The 23,770-nt window shown below is 45.3% G+C and overlaps 1 protein-coding gene across 1 annotated transcript; it reads right to left on the bottom strand.

Annotated features, from left to right (window-relative positions):
* Positions 1 to 18,509: 18,509 nt before the first annotated feature.
* Positions 18,510 to 21,654, bottom strand: RFESD (Rieske Fe-S domain containing). The gene is made up of 5 exons (XM_065046554.1): positions 21,543 to 21,654; positions 20,854 to 21,209; positions 19,853 to 20,033; positions 19,728 to 19,762; positions 18,510 to 19,504 (listed from the first exon to the last, which is right to left on the bottom strand). The coding sequence occupies exons 2-5, from the start codon at positions 20,929 to 20,931 to the stop codon at positions 19,214 to 19,216; spliced, it is 585 nt and encodes a 194-aa protein (XP_064902626.1). The 5' UTR covers positions 20,932 to 21,209; positions 21,543 to 21,654; the 3' UTR covers positions 18,510 to 19,213.
* Between the last annotated feature and the right edge of the window lie 2,116 nt (positions 21,655 to 23,770).

The raw sequence follows: 23,770 nt of genomic DNA, 5'->3' as shown, positions 1-23,770 counted from the left end.
CTCCAGCCCAACAGATTTCACTGTCAACTGTTTTCCAGAGGTGGAGAAAGCAAGGAATATCAGCACACATCCCAAAGATTTTGTACCAAGTCGTGGGGTTGCGTCTTTGGAGGCATCGAAGGTTTCAATGGAAGAGTCCTTGTGCAATGTGAGCTCACTAGACAGCCTTGGAGTGGAAGCTGGGTTAGATGTCCTCAAGAGGTCCCTTCCGACCTGATTTGTTCCTGGAGAGTGACCGCTAAGCCCTGTCCTTCACTTCCTCTTCTTACACCAGCTTTCAACCCAAAAAACAACCTCTCGTCCAATCTCAGTTTCTTTACAAAGTTTAATAAGCTTTGCAAAAAGCTTCTCAAAGGCTTTTTGAAAATGCAAGAGGATTATTATGCCCACACGACCGCCTTCATCGGCATGCTTACCGCCCTTCCTCCAAATGCCAGCGATGCTGGGCTTCACTGGAGCCTCTCCAGCGCCTTCCCAACAGACCGTGTTCACCCACGTGTCCCTCGGGCTCATTCTCCACCGCAGACTGTGTCACCTCACCAGCAATTGTGAATGGGCCCATTGCTTCAGCACTCCCCAGATCCTGATGAAGCAGTTTTTGAATGCAATGGCAGCCTCTGATGGCACCTCCAACAATACACAGACCCCAGACCCAGTTCTGTGGTTTCTTACCTGATTTGCTGAGGAACACTCTCATAAATGTTATCTACTCCTGGCCACTTGTTAACACCTACTTTAACTATTTTTTCTAGTATTACTGTATCAAGTAATGTAATATCAGACCAATGTTGAGTCAAAGTATGCAGGGCATGGAGTATGATCTGATGGGACGAGAAGGAGAAAGAAAAATGACATTTTTTAAATTTAAACCAGATCCAGTTTGTAGTGCAACAGAGCTGTGAAAGCAACTACTGAGCAGTGTAAAGCTGCTAACACACGAGGCTGAGCTGTGGACTACCAGAATCCTCCTCTGCTGCTGCAGGCGCCCGGTGGAAGGTCTGTCCTCCAAGCCTGCTGCCTTTGGCAGAGAGGGAGCAAGCTCCCGAATTATGGCAATGGGACTCATCTCCTGCCTGCGTGGTCCAACCTGCTGCAGAGATGTGTGCTGGTTTGACTGAGAATGGGTTCATTTTCTTCGTGCAGTTAGAAACCTTTATTTTCCGTAGCTACTATGCTTATTATTAGGACTTAGTTTGAGAACAAGAGATAACAGCCCAGCGCAGAGTTAATGTTTTGAATTGCTCTGGTCTGAGAGCCAAGGGCACTCTGATCTCTGCCCACAGGTGTGGGGCAGCGGGGATGGACAGACAGAGCTGGACTGACACCCAGACCGATCAATGGGAGTGTTCCAGCTCATTAGTCTCATGCTAATTATTTAAGGAGAGTTAGAAGCTGGGATCCAGCGCTACCTCTCTCCTTCTCTTCGCTCTTTTTGCCGGAGCCAGGGGAGTGCAGTGTGGGACATTTAGTTCATTTTTCTTGCCATTTTGCAGAGGCCTCTGCACTTTTCTGTCTTTTTCCTCTCTTTTCTCTCTCTGGGATTGTCTGTTCTGACCAGGTGTGGCTTGCTGGGCCTGACTGCTCAATGTGGACAGAGTTCATGAGGAACTGCTTTGAGTATCTTTTATTTCTATTTTTTATGTATCTATATTTACTAGCAGTGTATCAGTATTTTGTTATTTTACTGAAGTGTGTTTGTCTCAATCCAAGTTTCTCCCTTCCCTTTTGATTCTCTCCCTGGCTGAGGCGGGGAGCAGGGGAGCAGGTGATCGAGCGGCTATCGCGGTTGTATTGCCAGCTCGGGTCAACCCAGGACAGGATGCAAGGCTGAAACAACGTGATGTGCTGCAGAAGAAGACAACCCCTTCACGATGGAAGAATCCCCAGATGTAGATGCGCAGCTGCGCCATACAATTCCCATGTCATTGTTTAACGAGTGCTGCTAATTGCACTGTTTTAATCCATTTTATGATCACCTGGATAACCGCTTAAGACCCAGTGACCCAGCATGTGAGTTCTACAGCGAGGAAACCCTCAAAATTACTTAATGTGCTCCTGCAGAAGTTCTGCCCTTTGTCCACCCACAGGTTTGTTCAGTAATGTATACAGTTTGTTATTAAAAATGCACTACAGGGGTGCAGATAGGATTCGCTGCATCAGGTAAAGCAGAATAGTCCAATAATGTCAGATCAACATCGAGTTAATACGCACTTTAAGAAGAGAAAAATTAAAGAACAAAGTTTATACCTAGATATACAAATATCCACCCTGTATATATGCCTAACAGCACTAACTGTTCAGCTGTCAACGTTGTAAGTTCTTAATACGTTATAAATTAAATTTAACCAGAAGTAAGTTTACTGTTTAAAGTTACCTTCTAACTCTTTTCATACAACTGCACCTCTCCAGAATTAGAAGACAGCACATAGTTACTCAGCTTTCCTCATACAGATGTTAAACATCGCCACAGATGTCACTGGATGGCCATTTCATGTTTAAAATGCTGGTTTTATTTCAAAAAGTCCAAAGATTAAGTTTAGAGCTAGATTCTAAATTGTCTGCTTAGTAGTTCATTTATTTATCTTATTTCTGCTTTCTTATTTTCCCTTCTGTTACAATTTTATGGCTATTTAATACTCCTTCTACTTCTCACTAGTTCTCAGCCTCCTCTGCTGTCTTTGTACCTCTAACCACAGGAGCGTGTATCAGGGCAGCAGAAGAGAGAACGGCCCGTGTATGAAAACCGAATGTTATTGCTTTCACTGTAATAAATAAAAACCACTTAATTTTCACCTCATAGCCTCTGACATTCTCCTGCATTCCCAGGTCGCTTGTTCCAGAACAGCTGCTCAACACCTCAGGGGTATTAGCTGCTCTGGAGCCTTTGCTGGATGATAAACTACACGTGATGTGAGAAATGGGACATGATACAAGGACACAAATTGAAGTGTCTTTATAAACGGATTATTTTTAAGAGCAGAAGCCAGTGAATGACTATTTCGCTGCCTCAAGCACTGGTATATAATGTGTAGTCACAGAAGTGCTCCTGTTGTGGCTGTTGTCTCTGTAGGAGCATTAATTGAGGTCTTGCTACTGAGCAGCCTATTTTTACAATACTAATAGGAATTTACTATGTTCAAGGCTTTTCCACCATCTGTCCGCTATAGGTAAAGTTCACTACTAAGAGCTGGCAGACGGGTGGTGCGATAGACATGGCTTTAAGTGTTTCTTTCTCTGGAAACCAGCCTGAAAAACCAGGGTCCCTGGGAAACCAGGGAAACCAGGCTCCCTCTGCCCACGAGGGAGGTAGAAATTCACAGCACTGTGTCATTTTCGTTTCCACAACATTTTCTTGGAATTGGTGGTGATGGTGGTGTCGTGGGGTTTATAAGAGAGTTTTGCATTGGGTTTTGTTTGATTTGTTTTGGGCTTTTTTTTTTTTTTTTTTGGGTGGGTTTTGGTTTGGTTTGTGGGTTTTTGTGTTTTTGCTTTGAATTTGAAGTGCTCATCTGAAGGACAAATTTGGTAAGTTTCCACATAAAAAGCTTTCAATAAAAAGCTGACATTTGTGAATGCCAGCTCTCCAAACCAAAAATGTAAATCCGTAAATCAGTATTTTTCTTTTATGCTTTATTTTCTCTAAGTTGGCGTAAATAAAACATAACCACAGACCACCTTGTGTTTGTTATTGGTCTAGAGTTGGCACAGATACAAACTGACTGATTAGAACTAGATATTTTGTGGTAACTAGCTTTAGTTTCTATTGCTTTATTAATAGTACTGTAGTTGCAATAAAAATGAGGCAAAAAGGCCAGAGAGATGGTCAGGTCTGAAAAAATCAAAGCAGATTAGCATTGGGGGCCTAAATTTTTCATAGTGCAAAAAAGAAAAGAGCAAGAAGAGGAATTTTCCTGTATCATAACAACGTGCTATTCTTGATACTGCAGAAAAACTACAATAATTGCCAAAGTTTGAAAAAGGGGCTGACAAACAGTTTCAAAGAGCTGGTTGAGCTGGATGGAAAGAACACACATACGAGTTACTTATCTGGTTTGTTTTGCACTTAATGTGTACAAAGGTGTAGCAAACACTGAAATCAGTAACTTGTCTAAACTTCCTCTTTTACTTCTCGTATTTTCTTTTCCATGGCGGGTGTGGTGCTTTTCTGACGGCAGAATACATGTTATCACAGTATCACAGAATCCCAGAATGTGAGGGGTTGGAAGGGCCCTGGCAAGCTCATCCAGTGCAATCCCCCCGTGGAGCAGGAACACCCAGATGAGGTTACACAGGAAGGTGTCCAGGCGGGTTGGAATGTCTGCACAGAAGGAGACTCCACAACCCCCTGGGCAGCCTGGGCCAGGCTCTGCCACCCTCACCCCAAACAAGTTGCTTCTCAAATTTAAGTGGAACCTCCGGTGTTCCAGTTTGCACCCATTGCCCCTTGTCCTGTCACTGGTTGTCACCAGAAGAGCCTGGCTCCATCCTCCTGACACTCCCCCTTTCCATCTTGATCCCCAGCAATGAGTCCCCCCTCAGTCTCCTCTTGTCCAGCTCCAGAGCCCCAGCTCCCTCAGCCTTTCCTCACACGGGAGATGCTCCACTCCCTTCAGCATCTTGGTGGCTGCGCTGGACTCTCTCCAGCAGTTCCCTGTCCTGCTGGAACTGAGGGGCCACAGCTGGACACAAGATTCCAGGTGTGGTCTCCCCAGGGCAGAGCAGAGGGGCAGGAGAACCTCTCTGACCTACTGACCACCCCCTTCTAACCCACCCCAGGTACCATTGGCTTCCTGGCCACAAGGGCCCAGTGCTGGCTCATGGTCACCCTGCTGTCCCCAGGACCCCCAGCTCCCTTTCCCCTACACTGCTCTCTAATATGTAATGTCCCAACCTATACTGGAACCTGGGGTTGTTCCTGCCCAGATGCAGGACTCTACACTTTCCCTTGTCAAATTTCATCAGGTTATTCCCCGCCCAGCTCTCCAGCCTGTCCAGGTCTCTGATGGCAGCACAGCTTCCAGTGTCACCACTCCTCCCAGCTTGGTGTCATCAGCAAACTTGCTGATAGTCATTTTATTCCCTTGTCCAAATCGTTAATGAATACATTGGATAATACTGGCCCCAGCACTGACCCCTGAGGCACTGCACTAGATACTGGCCTCCAACTAGACTCTGCACCATTGACTACCACTATGAACTTCTTCCTTCAGTTAACCTCACAATAAAATGCCACGCTTCACTTATATATATGCAATTCTGTTTGAATTTCATAAACCTTTTTTTTTCTCCTTTATTAATGTTATTTTTCTTCTGCAATGAATCATAAGAAATAAAAGAATTGGTACTGTTTTCAAAACGCATGTTCATAGCCTGCTAATGGTGACATCTCACCTCCCAGTTTAAAACTGAAGACAGAGGCAGCATATGACAAACAACGTCAATTTTGTTGTGGCAAAGGCCCTATTTTTTTGCCTTATTTTCACTTCAGAGGCACTGCAGAAGCCTACAAATAATTAAGATGTTCTGACATTCTCATAATGTAAGTACAAACAGCAAATGCTACTGAAAGGTAATTTTTCAGGCACACATTTGACAGTTTTTTTTCTTCTCTGAAGACATTTACAAAAAATAAATCAAGCTTTTTTCTGCAAGGAAAGATTCGTCAGTTCTTGGTTGTTTGTGCTTTTGGTTTCGTTCTTTATATTTAAATCATCAGTAATCTTCAGATTTCTACAGCGGGGAGCCTTAAATTACTTTGTGATTTTCAGTTATGTATTTGGCAGCAACTCAAGCTATAGTCTTGCATGCAGATCCGTATCTCCAGAGATCTTGCCAGGGTTACCTAACAATGCTTTTTCACCTCACAAAAATGGGAAATTAGGGGCATGATGTTCAAAAAAGACCAAACAAGGCAAAACACTTGGAAAGAGGGTAAAATTAAGTGGAAAACTAGCTATAAATAATAAAATCAATTTTGTTTTCTCTTTAGTAATAATAGTGTTTTTCTATAAGCTTCTAGGTTTATAGACTCTCCCGTGTATTTTACAATAGCGGTTTATTCAATGATATCCCTACAAGACAGTTTTATTGTCTTCTTTGGTTTACTTTTGACAAAAATGTGGTCTGGTGGGACAGAACATTCTGGTTTTACACTTAATTTTCCCCTTTGAGCCCATTTCAATAAAGTTCATGTGCAATGATTTATGAAGTTTGTGCTTGTTAGTGCAAGTCTTTTCAAGTGAGTTTGAAACTAAATAATATACAACATCATGACTAAAACAGAAATAGCTCATGCTTTAATTCCAGGAGTGGAATCAATGGCTCAATTTACTTTTTATTTCCTATTCACTACATGAAAACACGGAAATTTAAGAGTAAAAATATAAATGGGACTTATTTGAGAAGCTGCGGTCTTCAGGAGTATTTACCATTGTCTATCAGTATAAACATTTGTACCAATTTAAAACTGAGCTGTCAGCAAAGTAATGAGGTAGTATATAGAAATATATTATGTGACACATTTCTACATATTGCTAAATAGGATATAATTAACGGAGTTTTGATCTTATTTTGGTACTCCTATGGTTTAATACGTTCTTCTCTTCCAGTGAACCTGTCATTTCAAAATCCAGTCCTTCTATGGGTTTAATTCCTGCCTAAGAGAAACCTTCAACGACTGGTCAGTAAGAGCAATGAATCTGACAATATTATCAATAAAATGCCTAAATCCTCTAAAAAATAATTTGTTCAAGCCAGATATATACTACAGAAACCTCAAATGGAGTAAGTGGGCTCTTAAAAATCTTAGCCACCTTCTTCCAACCCCTGTGCCATGGTATGGGGCATATATGTTAAACATCGATCCATTAGATACATCACAGTATAAAAGTTTCCTCAGAAGCTACAAAATTTCTAAACAAGGATTAACTAATAAGTGCATCATAAAGACATTTTCTTGTGAGATAAATGAACTTTTTATGGTTTTGATGTTTTGGATTCTGCCAATGGTGTTCTGCATGCATCTGAAATCATGGCTTGCTTAATTTATTATTTTATATATGAGGCAGTTTGTTGGCCTAAATTTGCAGTTTAATGCTTGGCTGCTGAAGACAGGAATAGCTCAGCAGTGGTAAAAAACAACTTTTTAAAGAAGGTAATAAAGAAAATTTGAAAGAAAATTGATAGTGCAATATTTTACCTGTGACTAGCACAAGTTAGGGATTTAAAGCCAAAAACTTCTCATTTATATCGATCTCTAACCTGATATCAAGCAGACTTTGAAGGCTAATGAAGAAACCCTCTCATTCTTAGTTGATTCTGTGTCTTCTGTCTCGTTTCAGTTGCCGTATTACTCTGGTGGTAACATCACAATTTCTGCTATCAAGGAAATAATTTCTCACCACTAACCTGCAAAATCTGGACTTATTTTTTAACCCTTTGAGACTCCTGAAATAGCTGAGAAATGGCCTCGGTTTCTGTATGGATCGCCCTTTTAGGGTCTCTTTGTACAACGCTCTACCAGCGTCAACTAAAGCACATTTGTCTGTTGTTCTTGTTGTCATCACTTAGTGCAGCCCGTGTCTCCATGAACGTGCACCTTCTACTTTCTCCTCTTTTCTCTAACTTTTTAAGTCTCTCATCACATCCTGTGGTGCGGAATGACCTTACAACCCTTGAAGTTATAAGGAAGGTATGCATTTATTTATGACGCCAGACACACAGGGAATCATTTCACCTAATGCATGTGTAAAATTACAGTAGCTGCGAACTTGGTTAAATGCAGTAAAGTGTTACATATTCATGAAAATTTTAGGAACGCCTATACATACTCATAACCTATCCCCAAGAAGGCGGTTCTTATTACAATGAGTTCAGGAGACCATTTCCATAGTCTCCACCTCTGGCTCCTCCTGGTTGCAGCTGCGCAGTGATTGTGACCCCGGGTCCTCTGCTCTGTACACAGCACCTTTGGTCCAGTGTGATGAGTTGGTTGGGTCTCAGACTGCTGAGTTGGCTAAACTGGCGTATCTCCTGTCCTGTGCCCAAGTTTCTGTAATCTAGTTCACCCAAGGATGCATCAAGGATGCACCAAGGTCTATTATCCTTGCAAGGCGTCAGTGAAGTCCTGTTTTTCATACAATAAGTTACACAGAGCTAAACAAGGCTAGGCAATAGTGATGTGGGTTAAAGGGTTAACTCTCTAAGTGTCTTTAGTGATGTGGAGTAGGGTTAGTTCTGTAAGTGTCAAGTGTTAGTTTTTTAAGTGTTAATTAGTTAATTGTCAATTCCCTGTATCAATCCCAGACTACAAGGAAACAAGGAGATGGGTTCTCAAATCCATTACCAAGGTGATAGCACAGGGCTGGGATAGCAAGGGTGACCATGACAGCATTAAAACATCCTCGTCTCAAACCTTTGCAGTACACTGCCACCCGCAGCTTGAGTGAATGAGTTCATTCCAGGTGTGGAAAACTTGTAGTTACTTGTAAAGAATGTTTTCCTTGCCACAATTCTTAAATAAATTTAGGCAAGTCACTTGAAACAAATTTTAATGGGCAATGACTAATTGCATTTCTCATTTTCTTGACACTTCATGCTATGATTCATTGAAGTGCAGGGTCCTTACCTGAAACCACCACTGAAGCAAGCTGTCGATTCATATGGAAGTGCTGTATGTTATTTTGTACTCAGGAAAAATAAAGACAAAACCAGGTTTTCAGCATCATGGCGCAGATATGGGACTGGACCCAAAGTTAACAAGCACCATTTATGTTAATTTTTGCCTCATTTGTCAGGAATAGTGGGGATCATTATCCTTTCATCTTGCTAGAAAACTGTGGTTTTTCCCCAAAAACTTGGACATTACTGTGGTGCAGGTTGAGACATGCACACACCAGTTAAGGTGAAACAAAGCTCATCAGTCAGAGAATATCTAACACAAAAGAAGCAAACTACTGGACATTAGATCTTTAATCCTTCAAAACAGTATTTCTGCCTTTGTCTTTTTTCAGCTAATGAATTTTGCCATGCCTGCCTTTGCATCAGTGAGCATTAACTAGGGAGCAGTGTGGGATTCCCAAATATTGGTATATGGGCTTTCTGTAAAAATCTCCTGATCCTTTTGTTGCCCCAGAAGTTTTGCTCGTAACTTCAAGGCTGTGGTGGTTTCACATCTGGAAAAAGGTGGTGTGAGACACGAACCCTCCACCACGCCAGCAGAGGACGAGGTGCATGTTATGACACAGGATGCCAACACAGCTCGGGCCGTGCCTCACAGACAAATGAAGGCGCCTCTTCAAAGAGTATTGCTAAGTCATGCCCTGATTAAAAAGCTGTGCTTGTCAGCAGTGGTACTTATGTACCAAACCTGGATTCCCAAACTCTTGAAAGGATGAACATCTGAAGTGACCTCACAGCCACCTCATTTGCCATTTGTCGTGTGATATAGCCTAGCAGCTAGAGCTTTATTTACAAAGTGTGTACAATATGCTTATATATGCATGACTGTGCACCTTAGCTCCTCTCAATCCAAATTAAAAGAAACCTATGACTGGGCACCGTTCCCAGGTCCGCGCTGTGTTGTGCCAAGATCCCATCTCAGCACAGCGAGCACCATGTGCATCCCATGTGCCATGGGACAGGACACGGCTGCAGACAGTTCTCAAACGTGGGGCTGCCAAGTGCTGCTGGGTTAAAAAAGATCCTGCAAAGGTTGAGGGCTGCTTGTTTTGGAAACTTAGTTCCTTCCCTTGGCGATAACAACCTGAAGTTTGCTGGCAGCCAGACACGTTGCCGTCCATTGTTCCACCTCCCTGGCTGTGAGAAAACTTGGAGATGGGTGACACGTGAAAGACCTTGACAGTGGTTTTGTTAGAGGTATTCACTCTTTACTAATTGCAGAATCACAGGATCATTTTGGTTGGGTGAGATCAAGATCATCGAGTTCACCCGCTCCCCCACCCCTGTCCCTGCCCCATGTCCTGAGAACCTCATGTCCGTCTGTCCAGCCCTCCAGGGATGGTGACTCCAGCACTGCCCTGGGCAGCCTGTTCAATGCCCCACAGCCCTTTGGGGAAGAAATTGTTCCCAGATCCAACCTCAACCTCCCCTGGCACAACTTGAGGCCGTTTCCTCTGCTCCTGGCGCTTGTTCCTGGGGAGCAGAGCCCGACCCCCCTGGCTCCAAGCTCCTTTCAGGCAGTTCAGAGATCAGAAGGTCTCCCCTCAGCTCCTGTTCTCCAGCTGAACCCCCAGGTCCCTCAGCCGCTCCATCACACTTGTGCTCCAGCCCCTCACCAGCTCCGTTCCCTCCTCTGCACTCGCTCCAGCACCTCAAGGCCTTTCTTGGTGTGAGGGGCCCAAAACTGCCCCCAGGATCCAATTTTATGTTTATATTCCATGTTCATGTATATGTTGTTCCTGAGGTACAGAGATTACATTGCAGAAGCTTGCTTCATGTCAGACACCAGGAGTTTGTCAAGGGTCGCGAGGTGAAGCAGCACTTTTCATTCCACTTGCCACGACTCTGGCCAAATAATCTGATATTCTCACTGTCACTGTTCCCACCTTTCTGAAGGATTTGGAGGGGCCACCAGGACGTAATGTCCCTCTGTAACCGACCTGGTCACCAATTCCCAGCTGCTCCACAGAATTTCACAAACATCAGGAGCACAGCACCCAGGAATGGGCACAGACCATGCACCTGCACTTCCAGCTTTTGTCAGCAGCCACCCAAACCATCACAGCTGCAGCAGGAACCACCGTTTCTCAGGGATGTACAGATTTAATTGGCATCCAGTGAGGTCAGTCAAGAAATGAGCTATTGGAGAGCAGTATAGGGAAAGGGATCTGGGGGTCCTGGGGACAGCAGGGTGACCATGAGCCAGCACTGGGCCCTTGTGGCCAGGAAGCCAATGGTACCTGGGGTGGGTTAGAAGGGGGTGGTCAGTAGGTCAGAGAGGTTCTCCTGCCCCTCCGCTCTGCCCTGGGGAGACCACACCTGGAATATTGTGTCCAGTTGTGGCCCCTCAGTTCCAGCAGGACAGGGAACTGCTGGAGAGAGTCCAGCGCAGCCACCAAGATGCTGGAGGGAGTGGAGCATCTCCCGTGTGAGGAAAGGCTGAGGGAGCTGGGGCTCTGGAGCTGGACAAGAGGAGACTGAGGGGGGACTCATTCCTGGGGATCAATATGGAAAGGGGGAGTGTCAGGAGGATGGAGCCAGGCTCTTCTGGTGACAACCAGTGACAGGACAAGGGGCAATGGGTGCAAACTGGAACACAGGAGGTTCCACTGAAAGATGAGAAGAAACTTGTTCCTGGTGAGGGTGGCAGAGCCTGGCCCAGGCTGCCCAGGGGGTTGTGGAGTCTCCTTCTGTGCAGACATTCCAACCCGCCTGGACACCTTCCTGTGTAACCTCATCTGGGTGTTCCTGCTCCATGGGGGGATTGCACTGGATGAGCTTGCCAGGGTCCTTCAACCCCTGACACTCTGGGATTCCGTGATATTCTTGCACAGAAATAAACCATCCCTTGGGTCCCCACCACCGCTGAGGGGGCAGCTCTGCAGAACCAGGCACGGGGAGGGTTCCAGAGTTTTCTGGCAAGCAGCCTTGTTCATGTCAGAAGTGGTTGAGCACGTAATTGCTTAGGTAATGGAAAAGCTACTCATCACCGCTGAAGAACAGCAGTGCTGCCCTTTGCAAGGGGCAGCAACCACGAGCCGCCTTGCTTATCTGAAATCTCAGGAAGGGGATTAAGAACAGCTCTGGTTTTGTCTCTTTTGAACTTAAAAGGGCAAGAAATAAGGTTTATTTTATTACTACAAAGGAAGTTTTGGATTTCTTCTTGTTTTTATTTTGCAATGGGGAGATATGGGGAGAATGTTTGGGTAAATGCCATAAACATGCTTTGTATTATTTTTGTTTCATTTTCAGTACTTAAAGTCTCCCTTTTTTTTTCCTCTCTTTTCTTTTTCCCCTACAGGAATACTCATCTATACCAAAACTAGGGAACATTTAATCCATTAATTTCTGCTTCAGATTCACAGCCATGAAGTACAGAAAACATCATTCACCAAGGAACTGACTGACAATATTTGAATATGCAGGCGACATGAGGCAATGTTATTGACCTACTGTATTTTATTGCTATGAAGGTTTTCAGAAGGGATTCTTCCATTCTGCATAGCAAAGGAAAAATTTTGTAAAAAATGTGCATGGAAATGAACAGATAATTACGACTAAAGCTTGCACCATCCAAATTATGAAAGCAAAACCCATTGGGATAAGAGATCGGCACAGAAGGATAATAGCACATATTTTTAAATGCCAGTATGTTTTGTCTATAACTAGTCATCGGTTATTAAAAAAGCAATGGAAAAAACAACCAGCAGTACAACATTTCATAAAATCATAGAATCACAGAATGGTTTGGGTTGGAATGGACATTTACAGACCATCTAGTCCAACCCTCAGCCTGGCCTGGGATGTCTCAGGGATGGTTCATCCACCACCTCTCTGGGTACCTGGCACAGGCTCTCACCACCCTCAGGACAACAATTTCTTCCTCATGTCTGGCCTGAATCTCCCTCCTTTAGTTAAACCATCAGCCCTTGTCCTGTCACAACAGGCCCTGCTCAAAAGTCTGTCCCATCTTTCTCATGGCCCCTTTTAAGCACTGAAAGGTGCACTAAGGTGTCCCAGAGCTTCTCTTCTCCAGTGAACACACCAGCTCTCTCACCTGTCCCCAGCAGAACTGTTCCAGCCTCGGGTCATTCCTGGGGCTCCTCTGGCCCCTCTCCAGCAGCTCCATGTGTGTCCTGTGCTGAGGACCCAGAGCTGGACCAGCACTGCAGGGGGGTCTCAGCAGAGCGGAGCAGAGGGGCAGGATCCCCCAAACCTGCTGCCCACGGGGCTGGGGATGCAGCCCAGGGCACCATTGGCTTCTGGGCTGCGAGCGCACATGGCGGCTCATGGCCGATCTCTCAGCCCGGTGCCCCCAAGTCCTTCTCCTGGGGCTGCTCTCCATCCTGCACCCCAGCCGGGACTGGTACCGGGGGTTGTCCCACCAGGGCAGGACCTGGCACTTGGCCTTGCACATTAACTTACTTAAAATCAAGACTCCTTTCTGCTTTGCATAGGCTTGAGTAGCCAAACTGATAATGAAAATTCACATGAACACCTGCATCTCCAAGCTGACATTAAGCTTCGGGTTTTCTTTCAGTGCTGAGTCTCATGAAAAACACCGTGAGCACTGCAAGGTGACACGGCCTCCTGGGAGCTGATGTTCATCCTCACCTATTGCTTTTCAGATTCAGATGGTGTTGCTGGTTTCTCAGGTGCTGAGTCAGTCCAACACCTCATGTCCATAGAACCCATATGAGGGTGGCCACCACCGCACCGCTCTTCTGTGCCTTCCTGGGCCAAACTGCATCTACAGAGGTTGCAATCTTCCTTGGAGCAATCCGTGCCAAATGAGCATGACATTTTTTAAGGTAAAAAATATTATACTTTTTACTTGAATGAGGATACATCTGTGTGTCTTGGATGTTAACTGGAATCAAGGCAGGAGATTTGCAAGCAGAGGTAATATTTCCTATTAAACAACTCATCCACAAATATGAATAAATCAGAAATTCTCTAAGGTGCTACAGCCCCACTTCAGTGTGCCTAAAAGCTTTAGCAATTATTCTAGCTACATTGCCTGGCTTAATAAAAAGATATTACCTTTATCTGTAATCCCTGTGTTGTCCCAAGTTAACCACAGCCTCAGCAAAGCACCAAGAGCACATGGAAAGCCACAGACGAAATAATTTCCTTTGTTCATTGTAATCTGAAGAGTTAAATATATATATATACATATATATACATATATATTAATAAGATAGCTTACATTTTACCGTAATCTTCAAAAAGGATAATTATTTCTGGAGCAGCCTTCCCTTCATAAGCCTTGGGTTTCTAACCACTACAGTTTGCAGCAACAAACCACGCTTCTCAAACATCTCTTCTAGCAAAACAACCCAACTGGTCCAGAATCACAGCCAGTGCTCATCAAGGCACTCTCCTCATTTCACAGAAGAGTCATTAATGAGATAATCAAGATATTTTTCATTGATTTATCAGTTTGTGTACCTACAAGCAGAACTGGCATTTTCCCTTCTAGCCTAGTTCAGTAATTTATATGTGTCAGGTGTTGAGAACTGTGCTTACTCTTTATTCAAGTAAAAAATAGCACTTAACAAAATCAGCAGGTTTGCATGAACAAATTCAATAAAAGCAGCAGCTTGCTGGATAAGAGTCCAAAGACCTGACCCAACCCATCACATGCCCCCACGCTTCACCCCCTGCTCCTCCTGCATCCCCACACCCTCAGCATGGTATTGGTTCAGCCGCTGGCAGAGATGGATGAAATTAGGAACCATATAACACTATTCAAAAGGGCTTTGGCAGTGAAAGCTTGGTCGTAAAATTGTTTTCCTACAGACCAGACATTTTTCCCCACCTGGTGTGATGTCCTGTCCTGCAAAGACCCCTCTCACCACTGTATGTACTCCATATGGGGTATGTTCATATGCTTCTCAATCCCAGAATCCCAGAATCCCAGAATGTGAGGGGTTGAAGGGCCCTGGGAAGCTCATCCAGTGCAATCCCCCCATGGAGCAGGAACACCCAGATGAGGTTACACAGGAAGGTGTCTAGGCGGGTTGGAATGTCTGCACAGAAGGAGACTCCACAATCCCCTGGGCAGCCTGGGCCTGGCTCCGCCACCCTCACCCCAAACAAGTTGCTTCTTCTCTTTCAGTGGAACCTCCTGTGTTCCAGTTTGCACCCATTGCCCCTTGTCCTGTCACTGGTTGTCACCAGAAGAGCCTGGCTCCATCCTCCTGACACTCCCCCTTTCCATATTGATCCCCAGGAATGAGTCCCCCCTCAGTCTCCTCTTGTCCAGCTCCAGAGCCCCAGCTCCCTCAGCCTTTCCTCACACGGGAGATGCTCCACTCCCTTCAGCATCTTGGTGGCTGCGCTGGACTCTCTGCAGCAGTTCCCTGTCCTGCTGGAACTGAGGGGCCACAGCTGGACACAATATTCCAGGTGTGGTCTCCCCAGGGCAGAGCAGAGGGGCAGGAGAACCTCTCTGACCTACTGACCACCCCCTTCTAACTCACCCCAACAATTCCAACTTTATAACACTTTTCACATTGAAGTTGTCCTTTATTTTGTGTAGAGCACCCACAACACGACATTGCAGAACAAGGCACTGCATGCAGAAAGAAAACGTACAGCATCCAGCCTGACAGCTGATATGGTCTAATTGAGGTTGACAGTGCAGCTACATCAGGTCAAGCCTCAAGCTGCAGTTCAACATGCTGCAGTCACAGTTTTCACCTGTCTTTATCAAAAAGATGACTTCCTGATAGGAAAAACATGATTTATTTATTCTGTTGAAGCTGCTTGTGAAAGCGTCTTACAGAGCCTGAACGTCTCGCAGAGTCTTCCTGAAAAATTGTCAAGCCAAAGCACAAAATATATTTCTCTCTTCGTTGCCGGGCTGATTAATGATGGTAAAACAGATGGTGTTTTCTCATTTGTCAAATTAAACTAAACCCCGAAAACTATCAGCAACAAAACACTCCTCCTGAATGATCTGGAGGGTTGACCTTAACATCCTGCTCATTAACACATCTCTCCAGGAAGCTCTAATTATCCAGGCAGTGACTTTTTGGTCTCTTGCCCACAATTACTCATTCCTGCTGTCTTTGTGGTCCCTTAAATGCCATCCCAATCCTGCTGCCTTGGCTTCACCACTCCTCATCTCCCTCCTTTTTCACCATTAGTTTCTAATTACAAACCAAGCCATCCTCCACCCCACCAGCAGCTCCCTGGACCACTCTCCATGCCCTTCAGTCTCCTTGCGCCCAAAAGTGCCTTTTGCTGCCTTTCTGTTTTTTCCCACTAAAGTTTCCTTCCCCCATGAGGACCAAGACCTCCTCTTATCACCCAGCTCTGGTGTCTGCATCCCCACTCCCCATCACATCCAAAATCCCCCCATGTTCCCTCTCCATCCTTCCCCACCAACCTCCTGGCTCCTCCCTTTCATGAAAACCCCACATTTTCCATATTTTTACATGATACGCTGGTATAACTAAAGACCTAGAAAAGGGCTGGCAGGACGAGAGACTCAGAAATGTCCAACCCCGGGACACTAAATGGTGACAGTATTTTCAAATCAGGTGCATATTCTAGCACTTCAAAGCTCAGACAAATAAAACAGAATAGGGAGTACCTATATATTATTTTAAAGGTAGCAACTGAAGGTTTTGTTCTTTGCATCAAAAAAGAAGAAAAAAAAAACAAAAAGAAAGCAAAAAGAAAGCAATCCAACAGTCAGCCAACTCTCCCTCTTCTTTTTGCAGACACCTGCGTTCATACTTTTCTGTTCCATGATCATCAACAAGAAAACAGAGGGGAAACCAAACTGGCTGATGAACTTTAGGTATTAAATTAAGACAATCTTCTTGAGAATAAGAACGCATTTAAATTAAAAGCAACACCACCTTAAAACCTTGCAGTAATTATTATGTCTGACAAATACTGAGAAAAAAAGGGACTTAGCTAAGCCTGGGCATTCAGTCCCACTGTTTGCATATGATTAACAGTAAACATATCATTAAACACTTTGCTGGATTTTAGCCAGAAAATTCAGTTCCACAAAAGCCCGAACACTCTTCCAGTAACATGATCACCAAACTTTCAAGTAAAACTTCCTGTTACTAACATTCTACTAAATGTCATACAGGAAACTGCATATTGCTCATTATTCTTACTTTCCTGAACTGCATCTCTATTAATTTAAATAGCCAACTTTTATTAATGCGGTACTTTCAAAAAAAAAAAAAAAAGCAATAAAAATGCTATCTAAGCAATCACATGAGCCAATGCAGCTGTATATGAAGACCTGACAATACTTTGATCTGCGTTTTTCAAGAAGGAGAAGCGGAAGAGGAAAGGGGAGGGGGAGGGGGAAGGGGAATGAAGAGGAGGAGGAGGGGAAGGGGAAGGAGCAAGAAGGAGAAGAGGAAGGGGAAGGAGGGGAAGGGGAAAGAAGGGGAAGGGGTAGGGGAAAGGGAAGGGGAAGGGGAAAGAAGGGGAAGGGGAAGGGGAAGGGGAAGGGGAAGGGGAAGGGGAAGGGGAAGGGGAAGGGGAAGGGGAATGATGAGGAGGAGGAGGGGAAGGGGAAGGAGCAAGAAGGAGAAGAGGAAGGGGAAGGAGGGGAAGGGGAAAGAAGGGGAAGGGGTAGGGGAAAGGGAAGGGGAAGGGGAAAGAAGGGGAAGGGGAAGGGGAAGGGGAAGGGGAAGGGGAAGGGGAAGGGGAAGGGGAAGGGGAAGGGGAAGGGGAAGGGGAAGGGGAAGGGGAAGGGGAATGATGAGGAGGAGGAGGGGAAGGGGAAGGAGCAAGAAGGAGAAGAGGAAGGGGAAGGAGGGGAAGGGGAAAGAAGGGGAAGGGGTAGGGGAAAGGGAAGGGGAAGGGGAAAGAAGGGGAAGGGGAAGGGGAAGGGGAAGGGGAAGGGGAAGGGGAAGGGGAAGGGGAAGGGGAAGGGGAAGGGGAAGGGGAAGGGGAAGGGGAATGATGAGGAGGAGGAGGGGAAGGGGAAGGAGCAAGAAGGAGAAGAGGAAGGGGAAGGAGGGGAAGGGGAAAGAAGGGGAAGGGGAAGGGGAAGGGGAAGGGGAAGGGGAAGGGGAAGGGGAAGGGGAAGGGGAAGGGGAAGGGGAAGGGGAAGGGGAAGGGGAAGAGGAAGGGAAAGGGGAAAAAAGGGGAAGGGGAAGGGGAAGGGGAAGGGGAAGGGGAAAGAAGGGAAAGGGGAAGGGGAGAGAAGGAGACGAAGGAGAAGGGGAAGGGGAAAGAAGGAGAAGAAGAAGGGGAAGGGCAAGGGGAAGTGGAAGGGGAAGTAGAAAGAAGGAAAAGAAGCGGAAGTGGAAGGGGAAGGAGAAAGAAGTAGAAGGAAAAGAGAGGGAAAAAAAGTGTTTCTGTGCTGCGGTTCTTCTAAAACACAAAACTGAAACAGGTCAGCTCAGGTGGTGCCACTTCTCCCTATCAACCACAAAAACAACGTAAGCAGGCGTGGTGAGAGGCGGACCTCTACACCTAAATGCGCTGAAATAAATTCATTGTGTGCTTTGCTTCTTTTCATTGCGATCAAACAGGCACAGGGGTTTTCCTCTGGTACTTCCCTGTGCCTCACTGCTGCTAAATACATTTATATGAATAATGGTGTTGACACAGACCTACTTATCCTTTATGTGCGTTAAAAGGACAACAACCCACCGCACACACAAAACTTTCAGATGAGGCAACGTCAAACTGAACCCGATTATCACCAAATTTTGCATACAGCCAACAAATCACCCAAAAATGCGCCCCAACCTTTGGCTCTAAACTAAAAACACTTTTTTTTGCAAATGAATGTATAAAAATGTATTTTAAATAAGTAAAAACAAACAAGAGGCACTACATTATGTATCAGGTTTTTATACCAAATAGCTTCTTTCTTGTCCAACAGAATCAGGAAGAACAAGCCATAAATGACAAATGCGTGTCACATTTATTTGGTGAACTACCAAAAGGAGTTCACTGGGGATTAGGAAAATGAATACTTCTATGGAATCACAGTAGTAATAGACAAAGAGGCATAAAAAAGCTCATTAAATACACTCAAGTTTTGTACTTTTCTTTGTGACACTTATTAAACATCCAGAGATTGCTCAGGTATCTAAAAGATTAAAAATTTCCATGTCATTCCAAAGGCATCATAAGTATAAACTGTTGAGTATATATAAACATAACCTTTACACCTGACTATTTAACTTAAACTATGTAACATGTTTAAGTAGTAATATACTATATCCCCTCTGAAAAATTAAAACAATACTATCAAAATAAGATTTCTAAAATATCAAGTACTATGAAGCACTCTGCTGTAAATAATTCTTTTTGACATGCAAGTGCAAATAAAAATTTCATTGGCACAAGATCAATCACATTTCTGACAAAGCAGAGCTTCTTATCTTACCCAGTCCTACGTGTTTCAGTGTTTTAACACAACGTTAACACCAGAATTTAATCTGGAGACAATCTTTATGGCCATGGCATGTTTTTTATCTCACGACAATGTTTCTTCTTTGGGGCATTCACCAGCGTTCAGCTTTCTGGCCACAACTTACTTGGCTGGTTTTGAGTTGCACATTTTTTCCAAATTTAATTCATTCTTTCTGTACTTTTCAGCGAAATAATCAGAGTCGAATTTCACAGAGAAATCTGGAGGGCTCACATAAACATTCCCACTGTCTACCGTGACTTTGTGGATCCTTTGTTTGACCCCTTTTGATCGCCACTGTGGTGTTGGTGATGGCTCCAAAGGATCTACTCCTTCATATAATCCTTCTCCTGTTTCCAAAGTAATTACGTACTTATGCCAAGGACAAACAATACATGCTTGGCCATCGATATCCTGCAAAGAAGAAAACAAAGCAAGTAATTATCTTCTGATTCTTCTCCTGGAAGTATCTGTGGAATAAAACCCATGTTTGGTGATTTAGCTCTATGGCTGCCTGCTATTTTACATATACATCCGTTTCTTTCAACGTTATGTTCAGATTAAAATATTCAAATAAACATGTTAGAGATTCCACACGTCTCTATGCCCCTACGTTATTTTTATTTTGCTTACGTACCTCAATGTCTCCCAGACGTAAAGCGCCTCCTTCATCTGAAACAGGGTAGAACACAGTATTAATTTACACAGCGGACTTTTTGTTTAATTGTTGCAATGCTGAGATCATACATGCAAATATCTTACGGTAGCAGCGAGAGTCCATAGCATGAAATTTCCCTTCATGGTAGAAAACAACAACTTCTCTGCCATCGACCTTGGCTGTTACTCTTCCAGACTTCTTTATGTCATCTTCTTTGCCGATTAATATAAGGCCATCTGGCCCCGTTTCAACTGTTCCTGTACTTGAGCCGTGCAAAGCCACATCCTTAAAAAAACAACAACAAAATAATCAAGAAACCACTTGCAAAGCAGTTGATGTTTGGATTTCTATGTGTAGGAAGGATGTTTCAGTCCCAGAGAAAACCCCAACCCGTTTCACACGTGAGGCTAAAGGAGCAGAACTTTGAGTGGAAAACTATCAACGTGCACATGAAGAAAAGCACGTGAGTTCGGTGATAATGTCTGGTCAGCGTGCTCACTGACAGAACTGGGACCAGGGAAACCATCTGCTGCAAACCTGATACCTGGGGCTGAGGAGAGATAAATTCTAAATCACTATTCCCTTACTCTGCACTTAAACCACCATACCCCTGCAAAACATGCACACAAAAAGATACAAGGGCGTTTCAGGTAAAATACTCTACTATTTAGTTTTGCTATCAGTAAACAGCAGGATTTACATGGAAACTAAATACCCTTTACATAATATTATGGCTAGAAATGCAAACAGATGCAAGCCGATAAAAAACTGAAAATGTCAACTCCAAGAGGGGAAAGAATTGTTTATTGAGAAGCTCAATCCAACCTGGGCTTTTCAGCACGTGTCTGCATTTCCCTTCCTCCTCTTACATATTTCAAACGTCTAAAAGCCTCTCCCAGCAGACAACGTAAGCAGTTTAATCACAAAACCTGCCTTCCTGCTAAATTTGCTTACAATTAGCTGAGTGCTCCTGTTCCCTTTGAAGTCCTAGTACAAGGAAAAATCTGATTTCTCATAAAAATAAGGCTGAGAAAGGCATTAGCAGGTGCTGAGATGGGAGGGGAGCCCATTCAGGGGTGCATGCCCCAAGGGCAGCCGCCTGTACCTCACGTCGGCGCCAGATCGCGAGGGAGATGAGGAAGCAGAGGAAGAAGTGGAGGCTCAGGATGACGAGGTCCAGCATCGCCTCTCCTCGCCGTGCCCGCCACAGCTGTTCTGTCCGCTCACATCTAACGGCGTGCCCGGTGTGCCCGGCTTTACGTGCAGACTCCAGCAGAGGGGCTGGCCCCTATAGCGTAGGGGGCAGGATGTACAGAGGCTCAGCGCCGCGGGACACAGCTCTGCCAGGGCTGATAAGGAGCAGGGATGTGCTGGGGCTGCGCTGATAACGGGAGGGGAGAGCTGCAGGTTCCTCCTTCCTCCCCACCAGCCCGGGCCATCACCACGTCCTCCACGTGGGACCTGCCAAAATGAAACCCTGCTTGGAGCCACCATCACGTTATGAGTTTATTCCAGATCAGCAGCTGCATGGTTCCTAACAAACCCTTGCACCATAGTTCCTAATAAACCCTTGCCACCATCACCTCCTCCACGCGGGACCTGCCGAACCAAGACCCTGCTCAGAGTCACCATCACGTTATGTGTTTATTCCAGATCAGCAGTTGCATGGTTCCTAACTAACCCTTGCACCGTAGTTCCTAATAAACCCTTGTTCCTACTAAACTCTAATAAAACCTTGACACCACCACGTCCTCCACACAGGACCTGCCAAACCAACACCCTGCTCAGACCCACCATCATGTTATGTGTTCATTTCAGATCAGCAGCTGCGTGGTTCCTAATAAACCCTTGCAACATGGTTCCTAATAAACCCTTGTTCCTAATAAACCCTAAAACCCCCCACCACCACCACCTCCTCCACGGGGGACCTGCCGAAACCCTGCTCAGAGCCACGCATTGTGTTACGTGTTTATTCCAGATCAGCGTCTGCATGGTTCCTAATAAACCCCTGCGCTGGGTGTAAATAACAGCGTGGCGTTTTCAAGGGCAGTTGTTATCTGATTGGCATATGATCAACCGTCAGGAACGACTCTCTGCTTTCCAGTTCAGAGGAACTTCCACCCAGTCTTACCTAGAAAGTGAAATGTCACTGTCAGGCTCACAGGACCATCCAATAAGGCATCTGCACTTATCTCCTTTAGGAAATGGGCACAGGGTGTAGCAAACGAACCACAAGAACTGGAACAGGAAATGCCCAACTTTACTATCACCTTTTGGCTGACTGTGCTTATAAACTTCCCAAACTGGCCATAATCTTAAAATGCAGAAGCCTGTACCTAGAAACACTCTTAGAAACACAACTCTAAAAAGTTTTGTGTCTATACATGTACACATATAGAGATACAGACACACGCATGTATATCCACATACATCAACACACACATGCACACATACATATGTATGTCCAGACCAGAGTTAAAAGAACACTTGGCACCAAATCTCCAGTTCATTTAATGATGACATTCCTATGGCCGGCCTGGATTTTGTACACATAAATCACCTAGGGACCCCAGACCAAAACCTGGCTCAGACTGTCAGCGCATTGTGGACCCTACAAGGCCCAACTGGCACAAGGAATCAACAGCCAATGGCTTCATTTTACAGTAGAGAGATCCATGCTCATCTAAAACCGAAGATTAAGAGTTGCCTTGACACATTGAGGGTCCTCCAGAAGAAAGCCATCAAGGCAATGTACACTTGTTAATACACTAATGAGTTTGTTAAATGCATGGTGGCAAAAGACTTTATTCCTTTAGGAAAAGGGCGCAGCTAAGAACCCCTCATCACAGAAGACCTGTAAGTAGATCCTCCTACAGCAAGCCTGCTGGTGGCAACTTTCTCATCCATGAGGAGGACGTGAATCTGCAAAGAACAGAAAATGAGACATTTCAACCTAGAGCAGACCAGGAGGCAGAGCTGCCCCAGGGGAGGCAGCAGCTTCTTGCCTAGAGGGGTCCCCTGGATCTGGGACAGGACCATAAGGGAAGGGCAACAGACCTCCGGGTGTTTTTCACCAAGTGTGACCTTTTCCTCTTCCATTCAGCCCCCAGCTTGGGGCCACTGGACAATGCTGCCTCCACAGCTGGAACCAGATGAACAAACACCTGCTTTCTCCTCCCTTTCTTTAAATAGGCATGGGTGTTAAGCACAGACCAGGAGACAACTGAGCTGGTGAGCATCACCTGCCCATCAAAAGTGCATTAAAATGGCATTTTGTCTGCCTGCCCTTTCACAATCCCTTGGAAACTGCAATCTTCAATACCCTCTAAGTTTAAAATAAAATCCAGTTTTGCTTGCTCCTGTTTTTTTCCAGACTGATGACCATCTGAAAACCATCCATTCAAATGAGACATGGAGCACAACAGGTTGGATGTTCAAGGCCAAGTGCCAGGTCCTGGCCCTGGTGGGACAGCCCCCGGTACCAGTCCCGGCTGGGGTGCAGGATGGAGAGCAGCCCCAGGAGAAGGACTTGGGGGCACCGGGCTGAGAGATCGGCCATGAGCCGCTGTGTGCGCTCGCAGCCCAGAAGCCAATGGTGCCCTGGGCTGCATCCCCAGCCCCGTGGGCAGCAGGTTTGGGGGATCCTGCCCCTCTGCTCCGCTCTGCTGAGACCCCCCTGCAGTGCTGGTCCAGCTCTGGGTCCTCAGCACAGACACACATGGAGCTGCTGGAGAGGGGCCAGAGGAGCCCCGGGAATGACCCGAGGCTGGACCATTTCCAGACCTGTGCTGGGGACAGGCTGAGAGAGTTGGGCTGTTCAGCTGGAGAAGAGAAGCTTCAGGACACCTTAGTGCACCTTTCAGTGCTTAAAAGGGGCCTGTGAGAAAGGTGGGACAGACTTTTGAGCAGGGCCTGTTGTGACAGGACAAGGGGTGATGGTTTAAACTAAAGGAGGGAGATTCAGGCCAGACATGAGGAAGAAATTGTTGTCCTGAGGGTGGTGAGAGCCTGTCCCAGGTTGG

The sequence above is a fragment of the Columba livia genome, chromosome Z, assembly GCF_036013475.1.
Source record: "Columba livia isolate bColLiv1 breed racing homer chromosome Z, bColLiv1.pat.W.v2, whole genome shotgun sequence".
NCBI lineage: Eukaryota > Metazoa > Chordata > Aves > Columbiformes > Columbidae > Columba > Columba livia.
The sequence above is the reverse complement of the archived record's forward strand: the minus strand, read 5'-3'. Positions and strand labels throughout refer to the sequence as shown.

Coding starts and splice junctions, on each gene's coding strand:
- RFESD (XM_065046554.1), bottom strand. CDS start 20,931: ATGCTGGACCTCGTCATCCTGAGCCTCCACTTCTTCCTCTGCTTCCTC. Junction 20,034..20,853: donor CGATCTGGCGCCGACGTGAG/GTACAGGCGGCT, acceptor TGTTTTTTTAAG/GATGTGGCTTTGCACGGCTC. Junction 19,505..19,727: donor TACGTCTGGGAGACATTGAG/GTACGTAAGCAA, acceptor TCTTCTTTGCAG/GATATCGATGGCCAAGCATG.